General features: G+C 45.5%; 1 protein-coding gene across 1 annotated transcript in view; it reads right to left on the reverse strand.

Moving 5' to 3' along the window:
- ZNRF2 (zinc and ring finger 2) overlaps window positions 1-20340 on the reverse strand; it is a 195009-nt gene extending 174669 nt beyond the window's left edge. The window contains exon 1 of the mRNA XM_085630632.1: window positions 17144-20340. Coding sequence (XP_085486758.1) covers window positions 17144-17633 — 490 coding nt within the window. The 5' untranslated portion in view covers window positions 17634-20340. The remainder of the gene's footprint in view (window positions 1-17143) is intronic.
- Window positions 20341-25129: the final 4789 nt, after the last annotated feature.

A 25129-nucleotide genomic window follows, 5' to 3' on the forward strand; every position in this document is an offset into this window, starting at 1 on the left:
GCGTGTTAGTACCAGTTCAATCTTTGCCCCCTCCCTAAGCCACACCCACTGGGGACCTCCAGACATGTCCCTGTTCGCTCAGCCCAGCAGACCTCCGTGTGCACATGCCAGCAGTGGCATACAGCTGTGGGTGAACGCTTGCATCACTCTGTTGCTAGCATTCAGCAGCCTGGGTGCTCTCCCACCAGTCGGACTGGACTGTCCTCGCAAAGTGAGCAACAAACGTGGTGGAATGGAATAAGATTCAGAGTAATGACAGTGGTTAGCACTGACCCTCGCTTTGGTTTTCTCAGTGGGACCTATATCCGGCGGGCGGGCCCTGACATGGTCCCGGAGCTCAATTTCTCATGGGGTTCAAGTGGCCCCTCACAGATGAGGACCCAAAAGTCCTAGGCGCTATATTTGGAAGACCTCCTTTGATCTGTACGTCCTTCGCTTTTAAGGGCAGGTGCAGCCTGTAAGGTGCACTGCTTGACTAGGAGTGCCTTCTGCTCTCAGGGAGCCGCCCGGTGGGCTGGTGTCCCGTAAAGCCCTCTGTCCCCAGACAGCAGGCACCCACCCCCTCTGCATGAGTGTTGTCCACCTTGGACTTCCTTTTTAACGCTCCGCCTCATCTGCGGGCTCTCTCTTCGCTTTAGGTGACCGCCCCAGCCCCTTTTAACCCACCAAACACCGCTACACTCTTGATAACTACTGTCAGGTAGAGAGTACCTGCACTCCTTCGGTTTGAAAGGGAGTGTCGGCATTCCTAAGCAGAGGCTCAGTACAGTGGGGACGGTGGTGTACCGCCGCTGCTCATTGGCCAATAGGTACTCTGGGATAGTGAGTACCACCACTGCTCATTGGTCAATAGGTACTTTTAATAGCGTTAGATTTCCTTTTCAGTCATTGACCCCAGTGCTGACCACGCCCCCCCCTCGTTCAAGGTGATGTGATGTAAAACCAGCCAGTGACGCTGCATGAACATGTATTTTTGACCGCTATGGACCACCTTCAAACACTTCCCCACAGTTATAATTGTCACAAATGACCATCCCTCTTTACGCTCTGCAGAGAGGCCAAGAATTGGAAGTGCTTGTAGTCTGGCATCCTTTATGACCCCCTGTTAAAAATAAGACTGCCTTCCACCTGAGCTCCGTGGCTCTCAAGCGTGCCCCTTTATAAACACCCACCCAGAACCTGAACTGACCCAGACACCCGAGACTCTGTTCACAGTAAGCACTACACAAGAGCCATGTTCTGTGGAGGGGAAAAACTACCATCAGAACCACAACATCTGGAACAAACATTCGCACAGCCAATAGGTCTCGCCTTTGGGACCTTATTAGTGTTAAGCCATGTTGTTGCACCAAGGATCTTGTGCTGCATAACTAAATACTTATAAGGTCCCAAAGGCAAGACCTATTGGCTATGCCAATGCTTGTTCTCTGAGTGCCTGTGTGCTGTGTTCCTGCTCTACCCGTGTGCTTCACTCCTCTTTACACACCCTGTACTCCCCATGTTGCTTCTGACCCCCCCCCATGCTTTTCTGTATAAACACAGCAAAAGGTATATTTTGCCAGGTTTGACTAAAGAGCAGACATTATCAGTTTTTCTCCTTTTATCGCCTGCCTTCCATATGTTGCATAAATTCCTGGTTTGACACACAGCACTTAAGTCTCTGAGGTCGGGCACCCTGCTGCACTAACTCGATCAATGTTACGGGCACAAGGTGCACAAAGTTACTGCACAGAGGTCTCTCTTCTCCCCAAGGCCCATAAATCTGCTACCACGCGGCTGACACGCACCAAATGGACAGAACATTTGTTCCAGTTCAGAGCTACTTAGAGGAGAAATAAAAAAAATGAAAGCTTATGTTTTTAAATGTTGCCACTTCCCCAGACAGCTGTTATGTTTTTAAAGTACCTGTAACTAGTCCTCTGTTATTTTTTAACCGGATCACTTGCAACAGGGGTTTAAAATTATGTTCAGAGTTTCCTGCGTAAAATTTGAAAAATAAACCATGCTGTTTATAAAGACTGAAAATATTCAATGCAGTTTTCAGTTTTAAGATACCTTAAAATAAGTGTTTGCTTTTAGCTCAGTGTTTGGAAATGCTTTTGTTCAACTTTATTTTTGAAGTGATTTACAATCAAGCACTGGTAAAGCCAATACCATAGCACTCATCAAGGCAAGACCTACAGGATTTGCCAACACTTGTTACACATATTGAAGCAGGCCCCTCTACTCGAGTCAATATACTAAACACCTACGCAGACAAAAGCGATGTTATGTAGAAACATAATAGATAAAAATGCAAAAAGTCTTTAGATGTATGCAAATCTCCATTCAACAGTTGAGGTCATTAAATTTCAGTACCCGTTAACATACATTATTACTGCCATTTAAGGGTAGTGCAATTCATATCGTTACTGCCACACAAATTCTTGGTGCTAGCTGATAAAACGAATGCACTAAAACCTATAATTGCCCTAGGAGTCTGTCTTGTTGTTTAAAATGGCAGTACCTTTCATTAAAAAAAACATCGTAGACAAGTTGCGATGACACGGCTGCAGAGGACATATTTTATAGGCGCACAAATGTGTTGTTACAACTACAAAATGAGGCAAGTGCCTCTTCCTATTTATCGATCAGAGATGGCTCATTAAATATATTTTAATAACAATAAACGCGAACAAGTAGTGCAGAAGTGATTTTCTTTAAGGTAGAGGTGCCCGCAGCAATTTGCTGCTTGGTCCTCTGCCTTAAAGAAAAAAAATGGCTAAAAAAACTGGTTTGGAGGACGCAACAGGTAGTGGGCAGGGAAAAGCAGCACACAAGGGAGAGCAACACGGGATGACGGAGAAGCACGAGTGCGAATGCAACTTGGAGCACAGGGCAGGTATTTGGTCCGGGAGAAGTACACATGGGACAGAGCTCATAAAACACATGCAAAGTCAAGGATTGATCAAGCAAAAAGGAGAAAGCAATTCCTAACAAGCATTGGCATAGCCAATAGGTCTCGCCTTTGGGACCTTATAAGTGTTTAGCCATGCAACAGTTGCATAACTAAATACTTATAAGGTCCCAAAAGCGAGACCTATTGGCTATGCCAAGCGGCAGTGAAAGTAATCGCGGTCAAGCGCGCGCGCCCGCGCACATGCACTGTAGCTCTAGGCTGGCCTGGTAGCACTTTTTGGAGCCCTCTCAAAAAGTCTCGCCAGACCAGCGCATGAGCTGGGTCAGGCGGGACCTAAAAAGTGAGCAGTGGAACAACAGAAGCCAGCCAGTCAGAGATAGAAGATAGGCTATGCTTCAGAGGAGGAATGAACACAAGATGGACAAGCGGAGACAAGGAAAGCCACCGATTAAGAAGCACGCAAATGAGTGACGATAAAGCCAACGAAGGGTAAGCAATGGCCGGGGATGTAAGCTTCTGCAAGTTATTGGCAAGCACACGATAGGTCTTTTGCAACCAGACAGTTACACTGTCTGGTAGGCTCGAACTGAAGACGCTTAGCAGCTGTTAGCAATTCCCTTAAATATATGAGTAACTTAAAGCGCACAGTTTAAAATCCACTTACACACACTCCCAGCTGAAATGAAAACTGTGGAGATGGAGGAGAAAGCCAGTTATAAGCACCTTGAGACCACTCAGTATGTTAAGCATATCACATATAACTTTAGAAATTAGATTTTGTACACAAGAGGTTAGACTGAGGCGGCACTCATGTTTGTGCCCAGCCAGGCATGGGTTTGAATCCCAGTAACCAGAAAGCAACCCTCCATCTTTTGAGGTTTGTGAAATGGGGGCAACCAGCCCAGGATCTTTCAGAGCTAGAGAACTGCAGGTCTCTGCCAGCAAATGTTCTAGGACATTCACAGGCACCAATCATGCCTCTGAAGCAGAAGCCATCTTCACCTCTTATCAAGCCTCAGGCCAGTTCAGTGGTTTAGGTGTGAACCGTTCGCCGAGGCTGGCTACAGGAGAAAAAAAAATCTCAACCCACCTCCAGTGGATATTAAACAAGCATAGGCATAGCCAATAGGTCTCGCCTTTGGGACCTTATAAGTGTTTAGCAATGCAACAGTTGCATAACTAAATACTTATAAGGTCCCAAAAGCGAGACCTATTGGCTATGCCAAGCGGCCCTGCGGCCTCGAAAGTGATCACGATCAAACATCAAAGCGGCCGTGTGGCCGCGAAAGTGAAAGTAATCGCGGTAAACCGCGGCGCGCGCGCCCGCGCACATGCACTGTAGCTCTAGGCTGGCCTGGTAGCACTTTTTGGAGCCCTCTCAATAAGTCTCGCCAGACCAGCGCATGCGCTGGGTCAGGCGAGACCTAAAAAATAGTGAAGTAGAGCAATACTTTTAAATGCATGAATTCCAAACCATAACAAAGGGAGACCAATTATTTAAGCCACCCTAACCATAAAAACAGACTGATCACAAGAAAGCCTAAATATTGACTAACAAGACTACCCAACGTTATTCATGCGATCACGCCAAAGCAGTTCCACAACATATAGACCACGCACACATTTTATGCTCGTGCACAGCTGAGCCAGGTATCCAGCATACAAAGAGGGACTCAAAGGACAGCGTTAACGATTTAAGTAATTCCACCATGAATGCCGAACATGCCACTTCGGTAAGTATCAGCATTGCAACACTAGGGATGCGTTCACACCAGCATAATCTTGTGAATTTTTGCAATTTCGCTTTACGACTGTTGCACAAAATGTCTGAAATTATGCCATCGCTTAACTTTGATTCATTCGGGTAAAAATCCTATCACAGAAGCAAGGGAAGAATGCAAGCGGCTATCGTTCATGTCACAAGCAATATTGAGTATTTTGTAACACAAAATGCATTGTTGCGTCCAAAGCACACATTTGGTGCTTTGAAAAAAATAGGGCAGAATGCCAGAACGCCATTTGGCATAATGTTTGGGCATCTCAGCTAATTTCTGCAGAAGAAAAGAGGAAATGATGCTAATCTCACCCCAGCCGACTCACCCCCGCACAGGATGTCAGTGGACTAAAATTGTGAAAAGGACAATTCATAGTCTCACAAGGAATCGTTGAGATACAATTAAAGTTGTACCAACACACAACACTCTCAGAATCAGAGAAATCTGGGCTGCTACCAGACCATTAAACAGAGGTTCCTGTGTTTCTACAACCCAGGATTGCACTGTAATAAGCATCTATCTACCTCTGTGTTACAGACCATGTGACTATCAGTTGAGCATGCATCAGATACACCAAACCTCTCAGAGAAACCAGCAAGACACTTGAACATCTCCAAACCCCACATTCAAGCATGATCACAGGAGCACAATCGACTAGTCGCCACAAGCATAATGTCCATGTCAAAATGTGGCTTTGTTAACAAGAGCTTGGACTATGCATGGTCTTAATACTGCAAAGTCAAACTTACCCAAGATATTCAATGACTCACCTCAGTACAGAAGTTGCCTCTGACATTAAAAAGACGTAAAGACCACAGTCCGTGAGCAGTTGCAATGCGGGCATTCAGTAGCCTTACCATCACTCAACCACCTTAAGAAAGACCCTTTAAGGCATAGACAACACAGCCTTACAGCGGATGACTGGTTCTAAACCGACACATGCTTGATGTACAGAATGTTGAACAATGTCAAATATTCACCCCAGTAGAGACATTTGGGCCTACATCCATCGGATTTTTTGCACCCCGTGCTATTCCAGTTTGAACCCAGCCATATTCAAATCACACTTGATCCTGCTCCCCATTTGGCTGGGTCCAAACTGGGGCGGGGTGGTGAGCAAAAGAACGATGGATGAAACCTAGATCTTTATGAGTGGGGGTGAATGTTTGCATTGTTCAGCATTCCGTCCATCATTTGTTCCTTTCGCCTTTGGTTCTAAACGGACGGCACTGCAAAAGGTAAAATAGATTGAATGCTCCTGGCCGCAGTCACCAAGTGGCATACATGCATTACTGATCCCTCCTCAGACCAAGTTATCACCGCTATCATCGTCACTGCATCAACCCTATTCTTCATACAGTGTCTGGTACCAAAATTCAGCCTTTTTTGTAGCACAGTAAACACAGGTGTTACTAGGATTTTCCTCACAAACACGTCTTTTGCTGAACTCGGAACGAAGAAAGGCGGAGTTAATTGATATCTGCCTACAAGTTGAACACAAATTTCAGCAGGGAGCACAAAACACCCTGATCTTACCATCCACAGGGCTGACCGTGAAGCGGAAGCCTGGTGATTGTAAGGTGGTGCTAGGGAACTACGACAGCACAATTTCAAAAAAGTTAATATGTAGTATTTGATTTATTGTACAACATATATCGCAAAGCGATTTAACATTAAAGAACTGAAATTAGATCAGGGCCAAACAGCTCTACGTCCACAGGCACACAATATACCATTCCAACAAAGGCCTGGACAAGTAATGCGGCTTAAAATATAACAGAAAAGTAAACGATGCCCATTTCTGAACTTAGAAGGATGTCTTTAATTCTATACTAGTATTTAGGCCTGCTCGCCAGACTAGCTTTCCAAAAGAAATCACAATAGGGTGACAGAAATGAAAGCGAGAGAGGAGAGAAAGAGGGAAAGAACAGCCACTGGAGTGTTCAAGTGCCATTCAGCAGTTTCTGCAGCCTATCCAGGCTTACAGCATGGGACACTGGATTAGCCCTCTTCAGCCACTGGCTCAGTTCACTGTGAGTGACGAGATTTTGCTCCTGCACACGTTCAATTTTGTTGAAGAAGTGCACTTCCGTGTCGGGTCTGGTAGGCCAATTTTTCATTTCCGGTCTTTTTAAAAAAAAATATTTTAGCACTGGCTCATTTTTACATACTATTTTCCATATGCATGCCATCTTTGGGTGGTGACATTTTAACTTTATTATCATTGTTATTACATTTGATGTCTGTTCCATATGATTGCAAAAAAAAAAAAAAAAAAAAAAAGAATTAAAAGAAGATAGAAGCCTTGTGAAGCTCAGACTGACTGAATGACTTTGCCAATCTTGTTTCACTGTACTAGAGCTTATTATGGTTGTGGTCAGAACAGGCAGGTTCAAAATCCTATAACTTAAAAAATACATTAGGCCATCAGTTCATGCAAGCTATAGTATGGGTTGGCAATGTCTGTTTAACAGGCGGTTTTAATGCCATACGCTTTACATTCCCAAAAGGAAATGCATGTGCACTAAAGCTTTGCAGTACATTGTGCTCTGGGGCTTTGTCGGGGTGGCGCTATGCTGGCTGCCCATACCTGTGCGCGCTAACTGTAAGGTTCGGTCGCTGCTTAGTCTGCAAGCTAGAACAGTAGTCACAGTAAGCAATCAATGGCCTGGTACACATCCGATAAAATCTCTTTGTGATCTGCTGGCTTCCAAAGATCAGCTCCGAGGGATCCTTTCCTCGCCAATAAGCTTTAAATAGAGCTGGTTATATGGGAGCAACAGAACCTCTAACGCTCAGGACAAACAAGCTGCACACCCTTCTCTTTGTAGAGGTATTAATTAAAGGCTATATTGTGTCTTTGGCATGCTGTGCAGAGCTGGCCCTGGTAGATTCAAGCGTGGAGGATGTGGCGCATGTAAAGCGGAACATCGCTTTTCCATGCTTTGGAACCCTTTTTTCCGTTTCAGAGCAGATTCAGGGCCACTGGAATAATGCGATACTGCAACTTTTTTCGGCATAGTTGTGGACTTGCCGCATTTGCCACGATGGATTTAGGCCCAGATCTCTGTACTAGGGTGAATGTATGACATTGTTCTGCATTCTGTCCATCAATTGTTCTTTTTGCATTTGTCACCCTGAGTGGGACGGGTATGCCCAGACGTGGGTCCCGTGCTCTCCATGCCACTGGAGTCAAGCTATCCTGGGCTGATGAGGGCTGAAAGCCAGAAACCGGTCCTAGGATGCTTGTTTCCAGTCTAGGGAAGACCTGGCCTGGCAGTTCGGGCTGGACTGTTCCCATTGGGTGCAGGGTCAAGACTGATTTGCATATGGCTGGGTCCAAACTGGAATGGCATGGTGAGAAAAAAAACAATGGATTTACGCCCAGATCTCTGTACAGGAGTGAAAGTATGACATTGTTCTGCATTCTGTCCATCAATTGTTCTTTTTGCCTTTGCCATGACCTGCAGATGTTGACAAAAAAAATGTTCTAGCTCAAACTAATCAAAAGTTAATAAAACCATGGCAATATGTGTTTACGCACAGGCTTCACACAGGTAAGTAGATCATTTTTTAGTTGCTCATTTCTGTATTTGGTTGCTAAATTGGTACTGAGGTCAAATCATTGCCAAGACATTATTGCCAAGTGTAAATTAAAAAATAAATATAAAATACAAAATTAATACTATAAAAATGTGCTGCAGCATTTGCCTATTCTTCCACCATACTTTAGTTAAATATGCAGCATAATTTGGTGTACACACACACACACACCCCCAAACCCAAAAGGTTACAGGGACGTTATAGTTGGGCTGACATTTCACTCGTACAAAACCAGAGAAATGCAGCTGTTATAGTTAGCTGAGCCAAGTATAACTCACATCCCCGCAATGCACTGCTTATGACCTCACATACTACGTCACTCATGACATAGTCAGTGACATCACTGATGGCATTACTGATGAAATCATACAGAGAAACACTAACTCACCCACTTACACCCCCATAAATCATGCCATACACCCACTGCCACACAAACATTAACAAACACATTTTGGAACTGATCCATACAGCTAGTTAACACATCAACTCACTTACAGAGCCACTAACAGAACCAGCAACTCCCATATACAGACAACAATGAACCTACTCACTTACCAATACAGCCAGTCACAGATCCAGTTAAAGAGACGGACACACTTACAAATCCAGTCATACACCCATACAGCTACGAACACAGTAAATGAGTTAATCATACACCTACTCACTTACCCATACAGTCAGTCACACAGCCAATAACTCACCCATTCAATTACTCACACAGCCACTTACTTATACAAATACTCACTCATCTATACAGTAACGGAGAGAACCACATACTTTCCCAGACAAACTCTCTCATGCTCACTTGCCCATACAACCACTCAACCAATCAAGCACCCATTGGCCCACATACACCCACTTACACATCCACTGATGCACCAAGACAGCCACTCGTGTTCTCGGTCACTCACCCATACAGACACCTATGTTTCTGTTCAAACACCCATTCAGCCACTAATGCAACCTCTTATTCGCCATTTACAATCACTAATACAACAACTCAATCCACGTTACAGTTACTCACACAGCCACTCACTCATAGACTCACTGACACACCCACTTGCTCACCAATACAAAAATGTGCACACCCACTATTTGATGCATACAGCCCCTTATATACCTAGTTACTCCTCTATAAACCACTTAAACACCCACCCACTTACCCATACAGGCTCTTCCGCAGCGATTTACCGTAGTAAATATGTTCAACATTTAGTAACTTTCAGAAAACAATCCCTGGATGATGTCATCAGTGTCATTTGAGATGGTAGTGATGTCACTGGCCATATCATGAGTGATGTATTATGTGAGGCCATAAGCTGTGCATTGTGGGGGCACAAGTTATAGTTAGCTCAACTGACTATAACTGCTGAATTTCTCAGATTTTGCACAAGTGAAAAGCCAGCCGAACTAGAACGTCCCTGTAAACTTTTTCAACCTGCAACTTTGCATAAAGTCTAATATGCAGCTGACTTATACACACTCACCACAAAGGCTCTTGTCAGAGCCACCCAAGAACCCAAAATGCTGTGCATTTTCTTGTTAAATGATTTGTTTTGGGTATTTTTTTAATTTGCAAGAAACGTCGCGATGATCGTGATCATGTTGCAAAATCACAAAACAAATGCAAACATCCAACGACTACCATAAAAAATTAGAATGTGCCTTTTATTAAGAGGTGTACAACACATACGCACACATTTTACAATATTTTAGACACAAGGGGTTTATTACTGCACTGTTACTAGTCCTATTTTTATATGGAGTTTTACCAAAAACAATCTTTTAAACCAATTTTCCATGTTCACAATTATTCTGAGTATCACGAACAGATTGACAACCACAAAGATTGCACCTTTTTTATAAAGTATAAAACACTTATATGCACACATTTTACAGTATTTTAGACACTAGGGTTTTATTGGTGCACTGTTTAAAATCATATTTTTTCAAGGTAGTTTGCATAAAATTCTTCTTTAAAAATAAAAAAATGATGTTTCCGCAGTGACACCTAGCATCACGAATACATCGATACCCTTGACAGTACATGGTGGGTGTGCTGGCGGTAGTGGCGAAATCGCAAATATTGCGCACGATTGTTAAAAAAAGACCATTTTGGTCACATAACTTGTGTCGCGCTAATAACCCCATTTGTCAAGCACGGGGTCAGAGCACCTCTAACTTGAGCCCTTATGTCACTTTTCCCAAAAAATGTCAGCCTGCAAACAGTCCTCGATACATAAAATGGCAGCCACAACTTTCTGATCGGGTTGCGGCCAGCCAATCACAGCATTCCCGTTGGCGCGCACTTTTGCGGTTTACCACGAACTCATTGCAATTTACCTGCAATCATCGCGAAACCGCCGCAAAATATCAACTACCAGAGATATCACTATAATGTTCGGATACAGTTTCTCAAGAACTACAGAACGGATATGCATGAAATAACAAAAAGCACAATCTGTGTAAAATCATCTAACTTCCTACCAAATTTTGTGTAATTCCGTCCAGCGGTTCGGGCTGTAGGTTCGACAATACATTCCTTAGGGATTTTATATTGCAAATGCACCCTTGTTTCGCATCCCTGTTTCTCGGTCCCCACTGCACGGATCAGCCCAAATTTTCCACGTGACACACAACCTAATTTGACACTTTTTTGGAGGAAATTTCAAGCAGATTGGTCAAACACCAAAGTTATAGGCAAGTCAAAAAATGCTTTTCCTATGGAAACTAGGTCCCAACTATAACTACCGCCTGTAGGTAATAAATAAATGATATATATTATATATACACATACACGCCTCTTCTTAAACCACACAAAAGAATAATTTTTGAGTGCAAAGTTTCTATTCAAGTTGGTAAACCTGATGGACTTGCAAACAGTGCCAATTTTGTCAACATCGTGGGTGAAGTCTAAAGTTTGTCACACCCTTAGTTTCGGAACAGGCACACACCTCCAGTGCTAAGGGCTAATGACCTAACTAGAAGAAAACAGACAATGGCAAACATTGGTTTTCGATATACAATAGCTAGGTTAAGACTCTCCTTTGTAAGGAAACAAGGAGGTTCAGACACAGTCTTGCAATGGATAGATTTCTGCAATGCAAGAACTCCATGTGAAGATCAGCAATGTTATCACTCCAGACCATAGGCCAGGAGGGCACGCTGAAATACTGCCAAGGACCAGTAAAGGTAACTTGACAAAGGGAAATAAGAAAGAATATGCCACTTTACATACTCTGGTATTATGCAGTGATTCACAATTGGGTAAATTAGCAGTCCCGGTTGGACACAATTATAAACAAAGCTATGCACAAACAACTAACTTAGCCAGCATTTGTAACGCAATAGGTCTCACATTTGCAAGAGTTAAAGCTATTGGCATTGTAAATGACAATGCCTTGTATTTATCGTTTTTGATAATTAACACATAAATAAAAGGCAGTGTCATTTACAGTGCCAATAACTTAAACTCCTGCATATGCAAGACCTATTTCATTTCAAAGAAGTGGCCGCCATTGTCCCAGGCTGCTTGGAAAGTAAAAGTGTGCATAGCGCCCTGAATGTTGTAGGAAAGCAGGTCATGCCTGCAATAGGAGAAACGCATTAAAGAAAATAGTTCTTATTGAATAAATAAGACATACCATGTACCAACAGAAGCAAAAGGGCCAGTCTTCATGGGAGGGTACAAATGAAGACAAGTAGGCACCAAGGAGGGATTAACAAGTCTATTAACGAATCCGATGCCAGCATTTACAAAGAAAAATGGCACATGCCAATGAAAAATATGGGCGGAGAGTGGGTGGAGCTTCAAGTCCATACTCGAATACAGCATGCCTCGCAGAGCAGCACATGCGCTGCCCAGGCTAGACCTAAAAACAAACTAAAAATAATTCTGGAAAAAGAAAAAAAAAAATCACTTTGAATATTTGGAGAATGACAACTTCAAATTAGGAGAAAAATATTTTGGAATTGTATCCAATAAGCAGACTGTTTCTGCAGTCCGTATGTGCAGAAAGGAATTATTCTGCATACTTTGACTTAAGAGTTGGCAGAATGTTTTGTTTACCTGTGGTCTATAGGAGTATTCTGAATGTGGGACGGTGTAGGCAGTGCATGGACAAGAACACGGTCTTCCGAACTGAGCAGTCCTACAACCTATTGAACACAAAGAAGTTGTTCACACTGCTCAAACGAAAATGGCAATACCCTACAAACTCCCTGAAGAAGGTCCAATATTCAGCAACTCACTGAAACAGAACACCACGTTCAACTCAACAGTGTAAATAAGGGACGAAAGCTGGACACCATCAAAACAGTCTGCAGTAGGGATAGCATAGTCTTTACAAGTATAAAGGAGGGCTTGGGCACAATGGCGCTTAATAAATCTGAGACTACCAACGAGAATCAAAAGTATTTGCTCGTTTATATGCATGCAGGTGCCCCTTCCTGTACATAAACAATTAAATTATTATGATTTGCTACTTCTATGTGCAGGAAGGTAAACCTTCCTGCACATTAACAATCATTAATGGTATTATGCTCTTTCATAGAAAAATCAAAAATGAGGAGAAATAAAAGTATTTCTCCTCGTTGAGCTATTATAATGCCTGCTATTGCACAGCATTCACTTTTGGCCCCAACTCAGATTTACAAATCCTTGTAAATCTGGTGCAGCAAAAAAATGCAATGATTGTTGCGGTGGAACACCCACAGCAACACCCACTGCACGCCCCTTTAACACAAAGTGATGTGTGTAAAGGGACCATATTTACAAGACAGCGTTAAGCCAACCAAAGTGTCTTAGCACCGCTTTGTAACTATGGAAAAGGGCATATCGCACCAGAACATCACAAAAGTGACTTTCTGGTGGCGCTATCCTCTTGTAAATATACTCCTTTGTTTTAAATTATGACATTAGTTTGATCTTCTGCTTGTAATCTCTTAAGCTAAAGAGCTGGAATTTGCCACCCAGGTTTTGGCTATCAGAAAAATACTTGCACTTGAGAACAGGAACACTTCAAAGGGTAGGGTAACGAGGGGGTCATGGTGTATATTTTTTAATGGGGAATGCATACTTTGTTAATACGAGGTCACTACACATGCGAAATGTTTGAAGCAACCTTCTTTATTTGGTCTCGAAGAGGAATTAGGAACGAAGAAACAAAAGAAGGTGGTGTTCCAGCACGTGTCGACAATGAACTGCATGTTCAACACATACTGAGATGCGCAATATAGATAACATGTAACAAGAGTAACAATAGGTCTCAAAACCAAGCAGACCTCATCCTTGGCTACAAACATAAAAGGTGACAGAAGGAAATGCCTGAGTCAGCACAATGTAGATGAAATCATACTGGTTAAGAAGTGGCAGCTCGAACATGTTCAACGCTCCATCAGTAATGATCCAACCCACACCTTACCAAGGAGGCATAGACATTAACTGGAATACATCTATGAGCAAAGGCAGAAGAGCAGGGTTCGTTGCAAGGAATTTAACAAGGAGATCATGAAAATGGGGCATGCGGCTCCCGCAGTCCTCACATTCAGGTAGCCACTACCATGGGGTCACACCTAATACCCACAGCAAAAGTGTGTGCGTTTAATTCTCTAGGATTGTGAGACATCCTTCTCACCTCAATTTGGTGCAGTGGCTAAAACGTCATCCATCAACTAAGTCATGGACAGGGAATCCTTCATCGACTGTCCATTCTTCACAAGAATTTGTTAACCCTAACAGAGACCAAATTATTGCATTGCCATTTATTGATTTATACCAATGTAATAGTTGATACAACTTCAAAGGGCCCAGAACCATGTGGCTTGCACACTTTTGGTCTAAAGTAGACTGCAAACATCAGCTGCACCACAAAGAGCATGTATTGCCTTCTGCTGCATGACAGAACACAGTTCAAAACACACTGCATTGTTACCAACGCTCTACACCAGAACCCCGGTTATTCCAGTAATATTTTGTTTGTCCATCTATATACAAACCACCAGCATCAAATGGATGATGGGTGGAACCAATAAATGCTACATATGGTCTATGGATGCATAACAATGTGCCCTGATTAAGTTCATGTGGTGAACGAAACACGTTGGCCGTTTGCTGTAATGTTTGAAGACTCATTTTATCTGCAAAGAAGAAAAAAAAAACGATATGCAAGACATGCAACGTAGAATTGGACCTCTTTGAATGAACTTTGATTTATCGTGGCACCACTGTTTGTGGTGATATTTGACCTTGGGTCGCACCTTTTTGAGCAGCAGGTGCTTTAGTAGGGTTCATGTATTAGTGGCTACAATATTTTTAATGCAAAAAGAACTATTGATGGACGGAATGCAGAACAAATCAAAACATTCACCCCCAGTCAAGAGATCTGGGTTAAATCCATCATTCTTTTGCTCACAATGCCACCCCAGTTTAGACCTGGCCACCCCGAGTGGGAAGGGTCTGCCCAGACGTTGTTCCTGTGCTCTCCATGCGATTGGAGTCAAGCTATCCTGGCTGAAGAGGGGTGAAACCCTGGAACCGGTCCTAGGATGCTTGTTTCCAGTCCAGGGAGGACCTGGCTTGGCAGTTCGGGCTGGACTGTACCCATGAGGCACAGGGTCAACACTGAGTTGCATATAGCTGGGTTCAAACTGGAAAGGCATGGTGAGCAAAAAAAACTATGGATTTAGGCCCAGATATCTGTACTGGGGTCAATGTATGACATTGTTCTGCATTCTGTCCATCAACTGTTTTGACAACATTTTTAATTTCAATGTCTAGGACAAAATGGAAGAAGCCGCATCTAAAGGCTCGCTGCTCAGTTTTGTTGTCTTTAGAAAGTTAGTGTAATTGTGAAATGCCTATAATCTAAAAGTATGACCATTTTGAAATGAGTTGAAGGGCAGACTTCTGAAGTAAATTGCTAAATATCATAGTGTAACTTGGAGGAAAAGGCCCTCAATGGGGAGGGAACTGGTCCTGTAATATTTGAGCATTTTTTTATTCTGTTGCTTTGAGTTTGCTCTTTCCAATGCAAGCATGGGCCAACAGGTCGCAGTATGCCATGTACCAATGACTGACCATGACTGAAATGCCATCCCTCAATAAAGGTGTTCTTGAGGACATGGGGCCAGTTGGAATCCATGCACCGAGTGGGGTAAAATTAACATTTTTTTACATTGCAAAACAATTCTAAGAGCCTGAGGTAGCATGTGCTATATATAAAAATATAGATAGATTAGTTCCAATAAGGAGCAACCATAGCTTAGTCTTTTTTGTTAATTTCTATTTGACTCAGCTGCGCTATGCCCAGGTAGTCCCTCCCCTCCACTTGGTTAGGCTATTGATATATACGGTAGTTAAGCTTAAAAAAGTGACATTATGCTCACTTACAAGGTCTACTTACTGATAATATATGTTGCAGAAATATGCAACTACGGTGTGAAAGGCAGTACAATTTTGAAATTGAATACGGCGATAAAAAACACTCAGTTGCTCTTACTGATATCCAGACAGTGTTACACCACGGTCATTTGTACTACTATTAAAATAACATTGTCGTCTTTCTGCGGTTTTTAACAGCCACGGGTCATGTGTGCTTGTTGGTCATATAAGGTTTCGACAGCTTGTTCAGAGCTTATTTTAGAAGCACTTTGTGTTGTGTGGTAGTTTCATTTCCGTGATTCTATCACGTGTCTTGGGGAAGCGCGTGGCAATGCTGTTGGTTCCCTGCAAGTGGGTCCAAGAGTCCAGGCAGGCATGTGCTGTCTGGGGACGACCATTAGTCATTATGGCAGAAGTATACTCCCTGAACCACTCAGACATGATCAATGTGGGACAGAGGGTGTGTTCCAAGTCCGGTAACGTGGAATTAAAATTCTAGCCCCGCCAGTGGACATAATGACAGCAGTTAAATTAGTTCACTCCCACTGTTTTTATGTAACCTGTAACTGCCTACCATATTATCATCCTTCCCAGGCCGATAAAGTAAGGCAGGATGAGCCTCGCAGCAGCATGTTACTTCACAGCCTCTTGTGGGGTGCAATAAATGAAATGTTAAGCGTTATTCTTATTTCGGATCTTGGAGAAATCGCTTGCCTCTGTCTCGCGTGCACCAAGTCGCTTAGAAAGGGAAGGAGAAAGATTCCTGCATCCCATGTATGCCAGCGCTGCCTCTCCAAGAGCCCCTCGGTAGAGTATCCAGTTACAAATAGTTTTAATAAATCCTGGTCGCATATTACGTGCACTTTTCAGACCTGCTTAAAAGCTACGGAGGAACATATGTTTTACCCAAGTTGTGTATTTAAACTAATTTTGGTGCTAAAGGGTTTCACTTTTCCTTAGTTAACCAACAGAACGGTCTTTCCTTTTTTGCCGCCCGTCCCCCTCACAAAGGTCAATGTCCTAAACAAGTATTTGCCAGAAATGGGTACAGCAGAAACTATGCGATTCGTCAAATAGTTAACGTGGGACGGGTAGGTTTTCAGTTATAAACAAATAAAAATAAACTATGCATGCAACGCCGAATGTAGAAGGAATCAGTGCATAAAACAAGGTTTGTTTCCATGATAGCGAGTCTGAAATACAGGTACTGCAAGGCAGGGGACCTCTTTTTCGGCCAGCCGAATGAAATACACGGTAGCAGGTCAAGGCATAGTCACCCATTAATTAACAATAACTACTTCAAAGGAAAATCTTTGGGGGGTGTGAGACCCTAGGTGCTCGCTCATTGTGCAGCCTTAACATACTATCTCTAGCTGCCAACTGCAGGCCAGAAACGAGGGAAGTATCCCCTCGAGATAACATGCTTGACTGTACAGGCCAGGGTCTAGGCGCTATGCACACAACACAATACAAAGACACACGTACCTCCGAACAGGTGAGGCGAGAGGTGCGAAGGCAGCGATCCGATGAGCAGCCGGGGCCCTCCGTGGCCAGCGGCGGTGCGGTCCCTGCCCCCCTCCTCGGGGGTGCTGCTGCCCGAGTCCTGAGAGCCGCTGCCGCCACCCCCGCTGCTGCTGTTGGGGATGTTGAAGGAAGACTGGGCCCGGGAGCCCACCGAGGTCCCGCCAGCGCCGCCCCCGGCGCCCACCCCCGTGCTCCTAGTCCTGGGTCCCTGGAGGGCATGCTGGGAGGCGACGAAGGCCTCGGCGGAAGAGGACCCCGAGGGGCCCTGCTGCGGGGGCACACCTGTTGCATACACCGGCCGGACCGCCGCCGTGTAGAGCCCCGGCCCCCCCGGGGCTCGTGCGCTGCCGGCGGGCCGGTGGGTCCCGTTGCTGCTGGAGGGGATGTCCGAGCCAGAGTACGCCCTGGTGCGCCCATCTGAGGCGGGAGCGCTGCTCTGTTTACCGCCCATGTCCCTGCGCCTCGCTTCCTGCTTTCACGCCGCGAGCCTGCGGGGCCCGGTGTGCACAGTCCATGCACTCTCCCTCCTCCGAGTCAAGGCTCCCGTCGGATCAAGCGCCGCTTTGTTGGAGGAAACATTAGCTCCAGGGTGCATTCCCCATATTCCACATTCCTACAGAGCAGCGGCGCTTCCCGGTGATCGCCTACAGGCCAAGCCACGAGACGGCAGCCCCCCCTTCCTAAAAGGTGTGCTGTCCTCCTGTCTGTCCCCATGGCTGGTCACCTGCCATTCTCTGGGCAGCGTGGCCGGCCGCCACGCCGTTCAGGCAGTCCTCCAAAAGGGGATGACTCCGGAGAACGCCATGTTGGGTGTGCGGGTGAAAGTTCAGATTATAATCACGGGGGAGGGGTTGTTTATTTTGCCATCAACTACACACGCAATGCAGGAAGAACAAGGCTGGTGGCAGACTCGCCGACGGGCACAGTTAATCAATGGCCGCGAAAGAAGGACGTCTCTGGTGAACACACATGGGGAGAGCCTCGGAATTCACCTTAGTGAAACCCCTCATTTTTCTTTCAATGAAAAATGGTATCGAAAGGGGCAGGTTCTGGTGTCAAATTAAGCCAACAACTGAAATCAATTAACTGATGACAACGTGTATGAAGAGAAGGAGAAATGTGTGATGGATTTGAGGGTTGTATCCGATTTAAACTCTAGTGCTGCCTGATAGAACAAAAAGCTTACAATAAGAAAGGGTTGGTCCTACAGGAACTCGCCTGTATATCTGTCAAGAAAGCACATGCTATTAAGAGGGCTTAAGCCTTCAGCCGAAAGCTCTTTTTTTTATAACAGTAGGCCACCATGGGCATACACTTAAGGAATATGTATGTGGGTGAACTCTATGTAGGTTGTGAAGTGGAGTGTATGTGTAGATAAAGTACAATGACAACTCCAGTGTCTAATGTGTGAGAGGGCAACGCGTATGTGGTGGTAAAGACTGTGTATAACTGTGCTGGACAAGTCTGTTGTTACTGGTCCTAAGGTGTATGTGGAGGACACTGCACACATGCAGTAAAAATATGTTGGTGTATGCACAGAAGCTGTGTATACTAGTGAAGGCTGTAGGAGCGGGGGATACTGCGAGTATTGTGAAAGCTGAAGTCCGTATAAAGAGGAGAGCAACTAAGAGGGTGAACGTGTGAGGTTGGAGGCCACAGGCTAGTCTACTCAGAATAAAAGTGTATTGACTGCCAGGAATATGTGGGGCCCCTGAGTAAATAGGAACAATATCGTTGCAACCAGTTTGTGTGTCTGCGAAGAAATGTTGATTGCAAAAAAGTATGCACGTTTATAGAGAGAGCTTTTGTCTCTGCTGAAGGGCCCTCAGTGTGCCTGGAAGGAAGTTTCTAGAAGTGTGTGATGAATGCTGCGAGGATAAATGCGTTTTTGCGATCTAGCAAAAGATCTGCCAGTCCATTCCTGCCAGAATGCAGGTTGTCTGTGCTTTTAGCATACCCTGCTTTCCGTCATGGCACAGGTCTCAGACTGGCAGATTTTCTTGAACGTGTGTATGTTAGGACAAAGGCTTTAAGGTTAAATTCTGCCTATGTCATAACACGTGATGTATGTTGGCAGCCTTTTCTGTTTTGTGTGAGCCAAGCCACAGGTGTTGTTGTTAATCTGCAAGCCTCCAACGTGTTGCAGGCAAGACACAGGTTTCATGTGCTGTTAGGATCCCCTCGTTCGTCTGTTAGGATACGAGTTGACAAAATCCCATGCTGTCTCAGGACTAGTTGAGAAAATCCTCTGCTGTCCTGCTGAGGACACAGGTTTTGTTGCTTGCCCCTCAATTCGAGATTTGGTGACCCTCCTCAAAGTGTATCTGCCAGGAAACAGGTTTTACTTTTGCTGGCAGATCTCATGCGTCGTCAGCACCTGTCCTTGTTCCGACAAGTAGGCTCCCCGAAGTATGCACGTCAGACACCGCTTGAGCTATATCCACAGGCGCTCTCCTGTGTGCCTCTTGGGAGTTAAGTTTCACTTGGTATTGGCAAATCTTCGTTGTGTGTCGCGTAAAACCGGTACTGTCCCAGTATGCAGCCTCGCAAGAGTGTGACTGCTAGCACACAGGTTTCTTTGTGTTGCCTGGCGCCCTGCGCTTTGTGTCTGATTCCAGTTGGCAGGCGCTACAGGTGCTGGGACGGTGTTAGCAGGCTGTAGGTGCAATCAAGGTTTCTAGCAGCAGATGCCACGTCGCCCACCGTGTGCTTGCTCAGCCACAAGAACCTCCACCGGTGTGTGCCTGGCTGCCGATAACAGACTCCCCCAGTGTGTGCCTGTGTCTGGTGTGACAGCCTTCCCCGGAATGTACCCGGGTCTTGATGCTGACAGCAGCCTCCCGTGTCTGCTCGTGCCTGACTCTTGTTGGCAGGCTCTCCCGACGTCTGCCCGGGACTGGATCCTGTCTGCAGTCTTCACCGCGGGGTGTTGACAGGTCTCCACGCGCGCGCCCTTCAGCCGGCTGTTTTGGTGTCTGCAGTTCACCCCTGTTCGTCCTGCCCACACTGGTCAGCTTCCCACCGGCAGGCTCCGGCGGGCGCCCGTCAGCTCCTCGTCTGCAGGACCTCGCCAGCCGCTGCCCCGCGTGCGGAATTGGCAGCGACTAGTTCCCATCACAGGAAACGACCTAGCGACGGCGCTGACGTCACAAGAACCTGCACGTAACTACTGCGGATCGCGCCTGCGCAGTTAACCCAACTTTCGGCACGTCCCCGCTTGTGACAACCCCGAGAGTAACTACCCATGGCTTTCTATTGGTTCAGCGTGGTGCGAATGGGCGTGGCCGTAGAAAGTGAAAACAATGGAAGCGAGGACCGTGGAGCCCCGCCCACCAGACGCCGGCGGTCTAACAGTCTGAGTTTCCGGGCTGCGCGTGAGACCTTGTTGCAGACAATGAGCTCGGAAGACGGGGGCGAGGTGGGCTGAGACAGGTGCGGTGGTGGGTGACAGCAGAAAGACGCTGGGCCGAAACAGGGCGAAGAGTTGCTTAAGGGAGAACACCTAGTGTCACCTGGTTAAATGACAGATCAGTCACTGTTTTGGAAAGCAAATCACCTTATTTTGTTTTTAATATTCAGTACAGCTTAAAGGCCTAATAATCTTCTTCCTTCAAACATACACATTTTATGTAAATTATCCACACAATAGTTTGGTAGCTGGCAGCAATAGGATTTGAGATTAAGGTATCCAAACGGAAACCACAGTGGTCGAAATGGGCGGGATCCAAGGGGCACGATATGCCCATACTTTTTTTTTTAATTTAAGAAAACCATTTCCCATATTTTCTTTTTTTTTTTAAAAAGATTGCGTTAATTCCAAACGTCGAAATGCTACAGCTGAAGTGTAAGGCAAGAAGTCTCCCTGTGCCGTGAAACCGAGGGCGGGCCAGACATCAAAACAAGCTTTGTCCTGCCCTAAAATAAATGTAAATGTGTGCAACTGGTTAATCTGCAAATGTAAAGTATGCTTGGGAGCAGGTATTGGCTTTAATTGATGGAGTCACTGAACACTTCCTGAAGAGACAGTTTGATTGTTTTTGAGTAGTATTGTAATAGAGTCACCAGCTGAGATGTAAACTGTGTGCTTTTAAAGGATAGTTATAAAAAAAAATACACAACACGCAGTCTGGGTATAGCTAAAAACTATATTTTGAAAGCACTTTTTAAAATTTCAAACATTCTGTAGCAGCAGGCCTGTGGCCAGGGATACTTGGTTCAGGAGGAATGGCACCTGTAATGGCAGCATCAAGAAAAGATTCCAGATAGATCCTAGTACCATAACATTTTAAAAAAAAATTTAGCTGTATTAATGTGATTTCAAAGCAATCTGTATATATTTTTTTATCATAGTATGCTCTTCCCTGAGGATTTGTTGAATTGTGTGTAAAATGGTGTGTTTTAAAGCATTTTAAGTCAACAATGAATATTATTGTAAATAACAATTTTACAGGGTAAGGCAGGATACACAATGTTCCATAAAGAGTTTTTGGGATCATTAATGTTCCACGATACATATATAACATGCAAGGTCTAGTCCAATTTGTTTGCGACATCTGTCCCAGTATCCTGACATATTCCACTAAATGAAATACTTCTTGTGGTTTTGTGAGGTTGGATGAGGAGCACAAGCATGATATGTATCACACATCTATCATACCTGATCTCATTTTCAGCATGGTCCAAGACAGGCATCCATTTTCCGCACAGCCCAGCCAAGGACCCACAGTCTGTGTGTGACTGGCTGCTGTAGTGTAGGTTTTTTCTTTGCATTCTGGTAGTTCTCGTCTTGCTTATCTCATTATAAAACAAGGTCTACTAGTCATGCACGTACCCCGTAGACCCAGCAGCTATATTACGAATAGAGCTGCTGCCTTTTGTTATCATTGCTGCAAAAAATTGGGGTAAAAGCTGAGCATGTCAAACATTTGTGTCTTTGCGTTTTTAAGTAATCCCATTGCAACAACGTTTTTGATTCATGCAATGGTTACTGAGTGTGAGATTGCTGGTGAATATGGCTAAATGTGAGCAAGCAGCAAGCCAGATCTGATACAATACTATTCCAGGCTGTGCAGATTCGCGTAACCCAGGTTCACTTACAACTCCATATGTCTGTACAGAAATTAGCAATTCTAAAGAGGATCACAACATTTCCCTTTACTTTTTACTGTTTGATTAACACAAAAACAATAGCAGTGTGTTTGGAGCTATCTGATCCCATAGTGCTCTGTCTGTGACTCATAGTTGTATTCCTATTCTTACACTTAGTGACTGTCCTGGTTTTTGGTTTTGAAAACCTGGCCACGCTGCATTTAGCAGAAATAAAATGTGGTCTAAGCCACACTGAGACAGTCTAAAACAACATTATGACATACAAACTATTCATACTTGTACAACCTCTCCCTCACCTAGGCACAGGCGTTATCCAGCCAGTGCTTAATCTGAGCAGGTGGTTGCAGAATGGGCCCACCAGCACATAATTTTGGGGACTGGGATTTATTTTTCCTTAACAGATTTTGATCCAGGGCAAGAGAGAGAAAAACACAAAAGGGGGAAAAAGGTTGCAGAGTAAGTTAGAAAAACGATGACAAAAGGAGAAAGGCATGGAGTCTCTGGTGATGGATTAAAGAGGCATGTGGATAGTATCAAGACTATGCAGCCTATGTATGTGGCACCATGACATTTGACAGTGCTGGTCATGAGTTTCTACGCAAACATTTGACCCAGCTCTTATTCTTCTACAAATTATGCAATGGATCCAGCTAATACAGCAGAATTTATACTGCTGCATTTGTACAGCTCTATACACCACCTAATTGCTTCTGAGCACTTTGAAGATGGCTCTACTTTAACAAACAGCAAGACCACTGACTCATTGTCAGTGAAATTGCTCTCCCTCCCTCGCAGCTCCAATATTAAGTGAGCCTTCCCCCAAGCCCCTGCACTCTCGAGTGTTGGTGTTTGAAGCCCTCCTCCACCCGCAGGTTTCACCTGCGTCTCATCCCTGGTGGTCCAGTGGACCTCTGTCTCTATTCTCTTGCTCCGCGTTTTCTCTCCTTTTCACTCGTTTTTTCCCTCACTTCTATCTCCCCCCTTCACTCTCTTCTGGGTCTTTCCTCCATTTTCTGTCGTTTTCCCCTCATTTCAAGCTCCCCCTTCACTATCCCTCTGTGTCTTTCCTCCGTTTTTCACTCATTTTTTACCCTCATCTCAATCTCCCCCTTTCACTCTCCTGTGTCCTCTGTGTCTTTCCTCCACTCTTTCTTGCACTTTTGCTGCCTTATTTGCACTTTTTTTCTCTCTTTTTGCCTTTTGCCTTTTTCATCCCGTTTTTCCCCGCCGCTGCTGCCCCAGCGGCCCCTCCCCCCAGCACGACCAGTGTGACCGGCCCAATCCAGCTCCCCTCCCTGCCTCCCAGCTGTCCAGCCCTCCCCGACCCCTACTTAATGGTGGCCGCACAGCAGCCACGCCGAAGGGACGCCAAAGGCAAGCTCGTCGGCGCCCGTCCACGACCCTACTGCGACTAGCGTCAGGAACCCTGGATCTCTGCACCACCAACGCTACTACCCAGCGGCACTCCGCGCTCTCAACCCAGGCCGCATCAACAGCTGCAAGCTAGCATCACCAGCCGACACCCACCGACCCTTAAGCTGTCACAGCTGCTGGCACACCTACAGCACCGCCAAGACCACTGACCCAGCTCAATCCGCCAACAAAAACACAACCGACCCGAAGACCCTGCAATGCATCCTCCTCAACGTCCAATCCCTCCACAGACACGCCACTGAAATCTGGGACCTCCTCAACAGCACTACCCCAGACGTAGCATCCTTTTACCGAAACCTGGACCAACACCACCTCGGGACCGGACATCGCCATTGCCATTCCCCAAGGATACAAGATCTCCAGGAAGAACCGCCCCACCCGCCCGGGAGGAGGAATCGCCATCGTCCACAAATCCACCCTCCGCCTGAGCACACTCCCCAATGAGTCCACAGACCTCATGGAACACCTTCACTTCAAGATACTGGCCAGCCCTACCTCCACCCTCCCAGGAATCCTCATCTACCGACCCCCTGGACCCCGCAGACTTTTCGCCAACTCCATCACGGACATCATCTCGCCGCATGCCATTGCGTCCACCAACTACACCCTACTGGGAGACCTCAACTTCCACCTCGACAACCAACTGGACCCCAGCACCACAGCCCTCCTGGACAACCTCCGCAACATTGGACTCTGCCAGACCGTGACCGAACCCACGCACTCAGCAGGACACACCCTCGACCCCCTCTTCACAACCAGAAACTCCATCACCTTCAGCCACACCACCAAACTCCCATGGACTGACCATTGATGCATCCACTTCACCTACAGAACACCCCCCATCCACAGACACCAGCACCTGCTCCCACGAAGAAACTGGACCAGAATCACTGACAACCAGCTAGCCTCATCACTCAGCAACTCCACCTCAACCATCGCGGAAAACGACGACGCCAACACTGCAGCCCGAACCATGCACAAATGAATCTCCGACAGCGCCAACACCATAGCCCCCCTCAAGAAAAACAACAACACCCACGCCAAGAAACCTAGATGGTGCACCACCGAACTTCGAGAGTCCAGACGCACTTTCCGCCGCCTCGAAAAGGCCTGGAGGAACACCAAATCCACAGAAGCCCACAACAACTTCAGAGCCGCCACCAATGCCCACCACCAACTCATCAGAAAAACGAGGAAAAAAGCGATTAAAGACAGAATCTCCACTCATGCACACAACAGCAAAGAACTCTTCAACATCATCAAGGAGTTCGCCCAACCCACCAGAGAGTCCACCGACATCCCTCCCTCACAAGACCTCTGCGACAAACTCAGCACCTTTTTCCACCACAAAATCAAGAGCATCTACGACAACTTCGACGATGACAACCAACACACTGAACCCTC

This window comes from Triturus cristatus, chromosome 10 (genome assembly GCF_964204655.1).
Source record: "Triturus cristatus chromosome 10, aTriCri1.1, whole genome shotgun sequence".
Taxonomy (NCBI): Eukaryota; Metazoa; Chordata; class Amphibia; order Caudata; family Salamandridae; genus Triturus; species Triturus cristatus.